Genomic DNA, 9,361 nt, shown 5'->3' with positions numbered 1-9,361 from the left:
TCCTGGAAGCAGGAATGCCAATTAATAGACTGGTAACTCGGGCAGGAAAGGAGGCCTAAACTAAAAACAATAATACTAGTGAGTAAAAGATAGCAAGGAAACAACCCACAAAGCAATGCCACGTGAGCAAGGAAGAGCCGTCAGGGGATAGAGCTTTCTTTATTTTTCATCTATTGTTTACTTGCCAGCAATGATCAGTCCAGAAATAAATACGTCAGAGGTAGAAAAATGTCTTTCTATGAATTTAACTAGAATCAATGTGACTTGAAATCCAGTCATTTCACCCCAAATTTACCAACATAATTAGTGGCTATTTACAACACCTATACTGAAGTCCCGGCATACATAGGGCCAAAATGTGCAACATCTCTCCCCCAGTTTGGTGGTAGAATGGAAGAACAGAACTAAAATAAAGGTTTGAGAGATTTTAGTGAACAGAAAAGCTGTACCTAGTCTTCAAATCTGTCCAAAGCAAATGTAGTGAAAGCCTTCTAATCCTTCAGAGTGTCACCTGGCATTGACTTCAGACAAAAGAGCCTCTGTCCTATGTCATCATACTGACTTTCTCTAGTTCCTCCTTGTCGTTCTGTGCAGTTCTTTGATCCTGGGATTCTCTTTAAAATAGGAGAAGAACAAGAAGGGGGTAGATAAAGCAGGCGTTTGCAAATCTAACAATCATAGATTAGAATGCTTAGGAAATGCAGGGCTGGGGCACTGTGGCTTACAATGGAGCTCTTGGCTGCCATGCAACGAGGCCATGGGTTGAATTCTCAACATGGCCAAAAGTAGATCGATAAATGTATAAACAAAGAAATGTTTTGCAAAAATCTATACCCATTATCTAAGCCTTTTAAAACTGGAGTGGTTTTGTTGTTGTTTTGAAAGTTGTTCTCTCACCATATTGAGTTCATTTCTGTTGGTTGTTGCTCTCTCCGTAGTTGTAGTACCCATTTTACCTGAAGGAAAACATTTGGAAAGTGTCATGACATTACTTAATTGTATAATTATAAGACTAATAATAGCATCAATACAAAGTTTCAAATGATTTTAAAAAATAAGAAAATTTTTATTGTGTAGCAGTATACCTTTTTTCTATTGAAAGCTTTTGTTCTTTAGTGGAAAGACTCATTTCGGAATTACATGTAAATAAAATTTTTTAAACATTTTGAGAGCCTACAGAAATGAATCTCGAACATATGAAAGAAGAGGAACGATAAACCAACTCCATGTAGGTACACTATGCAAACATATATTCCACAAAACGGTCATGTAGTAAAAGACGCCCAAAATATAAAGGAAGGGGCTCAGTAAGTGAAAGAAGAGGGAGGATGAATAATATACAGGCTGAAACAGGAGTCAAGGAAGAGAAAATTGTAGGGTGTTCATAGCAAATGTGTCTAGGTTAGGTCTAAACTAGGGGAATCCTGTTAAATTTGAATTTTAGTACACAGTAGTAATTTTTAGTTCATGTTCCATGTAAAATTTGAAAAAATAATAATTATTCATTGTTTAGCTCAAATTCAAATCTATCTTTAAAAAAAAGTGAGAACCCCACTTTAGACATCCTGCTCCTTTCCTGAGCACTTGGTATGAACAGGTGGAATTATTGTCACCCATTAAACTGTCTTAATGAGAATGCAATTTATTTTTAAAATTTTTTACTGACTTCATGTTTAGGGAAAAAAATTAACTTTATTCTTCCTGTCTGAACTTCTGTAAGATTTTATGGAAAACAACAACAAAAATCACAAATTAGTTTCATCACCTGTTAAAACCACAAATGCAACTTTAATGTTTAAAGGGTTCAGGTTGCCTCAAAGCTTATGGACTATTTAAGAGCAACACTTTGGTGAAAGATCCAGATTTGAGCTAGTTGTGGTTTCTGCCTCTGCATCCCAAAATTTTAGCCATCAGGAGGAGAAATTAAAGAAGGAAAGGAAAGGTGAAAGGTGAGAGGAATGGCTTGCTTTCACAATAGAGGATTAGTGAGTAAATAGGTTCCCAGGCATATTCATTTCCCACTTCCCTGGACTTCACTGTCAAGTATAATTGTAGCCCAGTATCCAGCCTTCAGGTTCTTCTAAGGAGAACCTTCTGTATCTTCTCAGAGAGTTCAAAGAAATGGTAAGAGCCTGGGATACGGGGAAGGAGTGGTGAAAGTCAAGTATCGTATCATAGTTAGATCATTACTGAAGATTATTGCTGAAGACAGATCATCAGAATTCAGAGACTGCTCAGTGCCCGAGCTCTCTATGATAGGCAGTTAACAAAGGCCACAAGCTGCAGTCTTGACGAAGTACAAGTAAACGGTGCCGTAGTACAGGTAAGCTGGGAGGACTGACGCAAACCATGAGCCAGATTATGAGTAAGCCCTTTCAATTGTGCCATATCTCTGTGGCGTGGGGGAAGGAAAGACTTATCCCAGAGTGTGAACAACAAACACTTTCTTGTATATCAGATACCTGGGGCAAAGACTGATGCTGGTGAGTCCCAAGCTTCAGGGAGTTTCCAGAATAGGGATTACATGAACTGTAACAAAGTCTCTATTATTTGCCAACAAAATAGAAGGCACTATTAACTCAGCCAGATAGCACACTGAACAGGGGACAAAGGATTTTTGGCCACGAGCATGGAGGAAAATTTCCTTCTATTTGGAAATATCTGGAATGAAAGGACTTGTATTTGCCTGATTTTCGAAAGAGGTGTGTCCAAAATTACATGCCACTTTCTTCTAAGCCAAGTTTAAGCAATTCAATTCTTTTGAAACTAGAAGAACCAGAACACCATCCAAAAGGGCTATTGAGTACTCAACCTCAAATAGTCCTTGTATAATAGCCCAACCCATTTTTACTTCACTGCCCTAATTGCCTAATTTATTTGTAGTAGAGAGAAAACATGTTGGACAAGAATTATGGAGGAAGTAGGCAGTTTTTTGTTTCTTTGTTCAGAATGGGGTGAACTAGTTCAGGGAGGGGAAACAATAGTTAAGGGTTGCACGACAGAACACCATGTTTAATGTTTAATGAAGGCTGCCAGTAATAAATCTTGATGCCATATAGCATGACACAAAACATCAATAGGTTGTTTTCTTCATTTTTCATTTGGTTTATAAGTGTGGCACATTTTGTCCTAGGGGTAATTGAAAGCCAGTCTCCTACAGCATTTCACATTTCCTGAATTACCATTTGTTATGGGCTTGGCTTAGATGTGGTTGGTGCCACCTACCGGACTAAATACATAATTACAGGCCATTTGTAAACCCATTTGTAAACATTCTCTAAAAACAGCCTTAGGAATCTTCTTTGGGAGGATGACACTATATAGTTAAGTTGGGATTCCCATCATAATTTTTAGGACCGGAAGAGACATAAGAAATCCAACTTTAATACCATCATTGTGTCATTCAGTCCAGAACCAGAGCTTTAACTATGGACACAGAAGCCTGGTTTTCTGAGTTTGCTTCTTGTTCCATATTCAAGATCTTACAGATCTTACAGAGCCATACAAGGGTTATACAAAGTGAGAGGTTGTTAAAGTGCCCTGTTACATGGGGTGGCTGTAAATAATAGACACAGGAAAAATTGAAAACAAATAACTTGCCCATGTTGTGTAGTGACTACAACACATATACCTGACTCTAGAGCCATGGCCTTTCCCAACTGAATTAAAACTTCTCAAGGTTTGGTAATGAAATAATTTTAGGTGACACCTATAATGAATTTAAGAGATGTTATAACATGGCTTTAAATCCTGTAAATCACAGTGGAAAATTATTTTGAATTGAACTCTCAACCCGAGGTGACCTTGTGCTACTACTGTACCTTATGCCCTGCGTGCTGGGGTTATAAGCAAGTGCTTCAGCACCTAGCTCAGTTATTATTACCCTTTGCAATGTGTACTTGACAGAACCAAGGAGAAAGTTTAAAGTCGATTCTTGTTTCTTTAAAATTTTCTTGTTAGTCTTGCTTTCCAAGAATAATAAAACAGGCCTCAGGCTTTACCATCTTCCTAGAATTAATTTTTCTATTTCATTATTATTAAATTTACTTCTGAAACTTGTGGAAAAATATTGTTTTTCTCACTTCGTAATACAAACTTTGTGGCTGAGCATGGCAGGTAGCTTGTGATACTGATTCTTAGGAGGCAGAAGTAGAAGGATCACTGTAAGTTTGAGGTGAGGATGAGCTACACAGTCAGTTGCAGACCAGCTTAGGCTATAGTGTGAGATCCTGTTTTGTTTTGCTTTGTTTTAGCTTTTTTTGTTTTCAATAAGTGCATGAATGAAATTAAAGACAACCTGAGTAGCAAAAGTGACTAAGTAATAATAAGCAGCAGCTAAAGAAGTTGAGAAAGTAGAACTACTATACTAGGTCCCCGCTGTTGCTAATGCTGTGTTTTAACAATTCTCTTGTTGTCTTAGTTTATATTCTGTTCTGAGAAGACCATTCTGACCAAAAGCAACTTAGAGAAGCAAGGGTTTATTTGGCTTACATGTCCCAATGACAGTCCATCATGAGGGGAAGTCAGAGCAGGAGTTCAAGGCAGGAACTTGGAGTTAGGAATTAAAGTAGAAGCCATGGAAGAAAATTGCTTACTGGCTTGCTCAGCCCACTTTCTTTCATAACCCAAGACTACTGGCCCAAGGGTAGTACTGTCTACAGAAGACTGATCCCCCCAAATCAACAGTTAATCAAGAAAATGCCCACAAAAGTCGTGTCTACAGGCCAATTTGAGGGAAACATTTTTCTCAGTTGAGGCTTCCTTCTCCCAGATGATCCTGTCTTATATATCAAATTGACAAAAAACTACCAGCACACCCATGATAAGAACTAGCATGGCGTTTTAAAAATAATAATAATAATAATAATAATAAATTAGAATTTATAAGCAAGTTAACATAACAAAATCTATGACTGTTGGATTTCAGATCAGTTTGGGCTCAAACAAACCAAAAACTTTTGAGAATGTGTAAGCACATATGCAGTCAGTAAAACGTGGGGTTGATGGATCCCTCCTGCTTGTGGCTGCGGTAACATGTCACTATAGCTACCTATCACTTTGTTTGCTAGGAGTGAAGAAGAAGAGAATGGAAGTATGGACCTGTGGGCTGCCGCCGTGACTGATTCAGTGCTCTCTCCGTGTTTAGGGGAGTTTCCTGAGGCACTCGAATGGAATCACTAATGAGGGGCTGACTCAAATCTGGAATTCAAAGAACTCTTCCTTACTCTTCTGGATCCCTCGATATGATCTTTGGCTAATTTTCAATGGCATAAAAACAGAGCTTTCTGTTTTTCTCATACTACTTCTTTGTCTTTTAATTTTTGTATATTAATGACTGACTACCATTCTCCAGGTTCTTTCTTTCCAACTTCCTGCTGTCCAGTTCTTCTCAAAATATAGGTAGAAAGAAAAATATGTGTGGAACCTCAATTTTCCTAATTTTATCTATTAACAAAGATTGAATGCTGTGTGCCTGGACCAAGTTATATTAAGTTGTTCTATCCTATTAAATATTTTTGCAGTAATGACTTCTTCACATATTGTGTTAAGGAACAGATAAGAAACAGTCTAGGAAATTTAGCTATTCTGGAAATATTGAAGATATAGACTACTGTTATTCCATAGTAAAGTTCTGTCCCCTTCTGAAGGCCTGGGGGAGAAATCACTCTTAGGTCTCAGTAACATGAACATTTATATTTGTCCTAATCAAATGGGTTTGTTGTCACTTTGTGAACGCTGACAATCCACAGTTTCTGGTGAATTCCGGAAACACACTTATAACCTACCTCCACTAAATAGCACTTCTATCATACATTATGCTTTTTGACCGATTTATGTTCCATTTTATTTGGCTTGCTCATCTGTTTATTTGGTCATATGTGTTGTGTGCAATGTTTATAAGACATTCAAGCTTTTTGTGGACTAAGACTAAGAAGAACTTACATACATAGTTACTGATACTGGCGGGACATTGCCATTCCTGGAGTAGGATTTCTACAGCATGTCCCTTTTTTTTTTTTTTTTTTAAAGATTTATTTATTTTATTGATGAGTACACTGTAGCTGTCTTCAGACACACCAGAAGAGGGCATCCAATCTCATTACAGATGGTTGTGAGCCACCATGTGGTTGCTGGGATTTGAACTCAGGACCTCTGGAAGAGCAGTCAGTGCTCTTAACCGCTGAGCCATCTCTCCAGCCCCATGTCCCTTTTTAAAATATAGACTTCAGATAAATAGATTCTTAAAAATTTAAGAATCCTTTCCCTGCCCTTCATAACCATTTACTTTTTATGAAATGCTATGATTTTTCTATGATACCATAAAATTTTTAGGGTAAATCACTGGCATTCCCAGAAAAATATCTGAATTAGTGAGTTTAGAGCCCTTACCAACTGTCTAGTTCCTATGCCTTCAGCTCTGAAACAACAGTCTATTCCAATGTAATTTATGAGATCAATTCTAGTTCTTAGGGGAAAAGGTGGAAAAGAAACTAAATTTTTGAGTGTCAAATATTACCATCTACATATTCTAAGGATATGGTATATTACTTTATCTTTAGAAAGGAAAACTTAATTTCTTCCACAGAGATTCTTTACCTTAGTACAATAGCTTTTGAATCCCACTGTTAGTAATAATAGTGAAAAATTTTATTTGCACCACATTTAACTAACATTGTATGCCAGGCACTGTGATGCTCACTGATAAGTAATGGGACCTTCAGTGTTAACAAACAAAACAAAGCCTCAAACTATGTACCTATGATACTCCACCCACCTTGAGGCCTCAGAAGATTCAAAGCTCCTTGCTTTGGTTCAAAATTGTGTTGTAGGTACATTGATAACTTGAAGTCATTGGTCTTCTGGTAGTTCTTCAAAGCTTCAATTTTCAGCTCAATCACTTTGTCATGAAAGCCATTCTGAAAGAGGACATTTTCCAATACCTATAACATTGACTTTTCTAAATGTACTATTACCTGGGTTTCTTGATATAGATAAAATAAAGCCCTTGGATTTTGTCTTTTAGAGTTAGGAAGATGGTACTTATTATTTTCCTGTAATTTCAAGTAGTACAAAATCAAAAGCATGGGTTCAAAACTACACAAAAATATTGAATATTGAGTATTTAAAATTATTCAAGGTAAATCCAGAAATAGATGACTTCAGCTTTCTCATACAGTTCAGTTCTTGTAACAAACAGTGAGGATGGCCTTAAAGATATGAAGCTAAAAGCCTTATCATTGGATAAACAAATATATCCCATGATCAGCCTTGGAAAACCTTATTACCTGAAGGATGTTGGGTTGTTCTTCATATTTGATCCATTTTAGTTTCCTCTGTTGCTTTTCCTGGTGGAAGAAAGACCTTCTGGGTGACAAAGTAAATTGAGATAAAAATCAGTTTTTTCAATAGCCTGAAACAACCTTATACAAAATGATAGTACAGGTTCATTGTTAGGCTATTTTTTATTTCACAGTCTTCTTGATTGACCTTCCCATGTAATGGATTCTCTGAAAGCTAAGAGATGAACGAATACTTTATTTTCTGTGAATGATGTGTTTTGGGAAGATGAGATGGAAATGTAATATCTCTAAATAAATTTCCAAGATAAATCAACAAGTGTTCAATGTGTATGGAATTGTCATTATGGGTATAGATTTTCTCATTTTAAGATAACTAATATGATTTTTGCAGACGGCTGTAATGCCTGTCTAGTATAAATATAATATCCCAAAGATACATACATTATTTATAAAATTTGCATCAGTTTAGGAGCATACCACATCTTAAGCAGATTAATGATTTATGTATCAGTTCCAAAAGCCACTATTGCTCAGAATAATTTCTACCTTCCTTATGTCTCCCACTTTGTCGACATCTGATGTCTCTGGCTCACTCTTGGCATTCCAAAGTGATACGGGGGATTTCTGACCCTGATAGGGAAGATAAGAAATAAAAGAATAGATTAGTCCAGATGGGAAAAATACAGTGTTTTCGTAAAACAGAAATCAAATATACCCCCAAAATCGAGATCCCCAAATTAGCCTTGATAATAGAAGGGCCGTTTCCAACAGTATCAGGTCGACTTCTCTAAGTCCACACACCTTCCCGTCCTGCATGTCTGCCTTGGACTTGGTTGGTAATGCTTTCTGTTGATCATGGAGCTCCTCTGACTCAAATGTCTGTGGAGAGACATTTTGGCAAAGCTTTAAATTAGTGGTAATTATGAAGTCAAGGCCTTTGGTTCCTGCCAGTCAGCAACTTCTCAGGGCTCAAAATAGAAATCGTACACCTACCACAGGGGATTCAAAATGGTTCCTTAATGTTCCTTATAATAATAACTATTAAGTGAACCCATATAATATGTGACTGACAGTTAAGCTTCTCACTTCATTACTTATTCTCACTGCTACATTACAGTCCTTCTTATTTACTCTTCACAAGCCTGGGAATTATTATCATTGATGAAACTGAGACTTGGAGAAAACCACTTGTTTGTGGTAACACAGCTACAGAAGTACAGGGAGCTAGAGATCAAACCAGATCTTTCTGACTCTGAAGCCTGTGTTGTTAGCCATTGTGAATACTGCTCTTCTGCGTTTCTCCTTGTATAAATGTTAGGTAGGAAACATCACACAATAGAGACCAAAAGTGAGTTTAAAAATGATGTAATTAAAAGTATATGCTGATAGCAAACAATGGCATAACTGAGGTTAAATAAAAGAAAGCCAGGGGAGGCTTTGTTTTACATGGAGGAAACAAGGGCTTTTCTGAAGAGGTGACAGTTAAACTGAGGCCTGAAGGGTGAGAATAAGTAAATCATGAGAAAATAACTTTGTAGGCAGGAGTAAGTAAAGCAAGAGCAAAGACCTTCAGCTGAGACAAGACAAGTTTGAGAAACTACAGGAGGTCTTTGTGGTGGTTGCAGAGAGAGCAAGGGGCGCACCTATGTCTCTATGAGTTCAGATGAGCGTTAGTCCTGTTGGGTGGGGAAGGCCCTGTTTCACTGAGGTCATCTACTACCTCTGGCTCTCACTGTCTTCTGCATGGATCCCTGAGCCTTGAGGATTTGGGAGGAGCTGGGGAGGGAGAAGACATGATCAAAATATATAGCATGAAAAAATTGATAAAAATCTATGTCTCAAGAAAGAAAGAAGAGCCGGGCAGTGGTGGTGCATGCCTTTAATCCCAGCACTTGGGAGGCAGAGGCAGGCAGATTTCTGAGTTCGAGGCCAGCCTGGTCTACAGAGTGAGTTTCAAGACAACCTGGGCTATACAGAGAAACCCTGTCTCGAAAAAAAAAAACAAACAAAAAGAAAGAGAGAGAGAGAGAGAGAGAGAGAGAGAGAGAGAGAGAGAGAGA

General features: G+C 37.6%; 1 protein-coding gene across 1 annotated transcript in view; it reads right to left on the bottom strand.

Annotated features, from left to right (window-relative positions):
• Positions 1-491: 491 nt before the first annotated feature.
• The window catches only part of Ccdc196 (coiled-coil domain containing 196), a 12,097-nt gene continuing 3,227 nt past the window's right edge, over positions 492-9,361 (bottom strand). Inside the window, exons 5-10 of the mRNA XM_028788698.1 lie at positions 8,103-8,180; positions 7,848-7,931; positions 7,287-7,346; positions 6,776-6,917; positions 898-956; positions 492-614 (exon numbers count right to left, since the gene is read on the bottom strand). Of these exons, the coding sequence (XP_028644531.1) occupies positions 492-614; positions 898-956; positions 6,776-6,917; positions 7,287-7,346; positions 7,848-7,931; positions 8,103-8,180 (546 nt within the window). The remainder of the gene's footprint in view (positions 615-897; positions 957-6,775; positions 6,918-7,286; positions 7,347-7,847; positions 7,932-8,102; positions 8,181-9,361) is intronic.

The sequence above is a fragment of the Grammomys surdaster genome, unplaced genomic scaffold (genome assembly GCF_004785775.1).
Source record: "Grammomys surdaster isolate TR1022 unplaced genomic scaffold, NIH_TR_1.0 127, whole genome shotgun sequence".
Taxonomy (NCBI): domain Eukaryota; kingdom Metazoa; phylum Chordata; class Mammalia; order Rodentia; family Muridae; genus Grammomys; species Grammomys surdaster.
The sequence above is the reverse complement of the archived record's forward strand: the minus strand, read 5'-3'. Positions and strand labels throughout refer to the sequence as shown.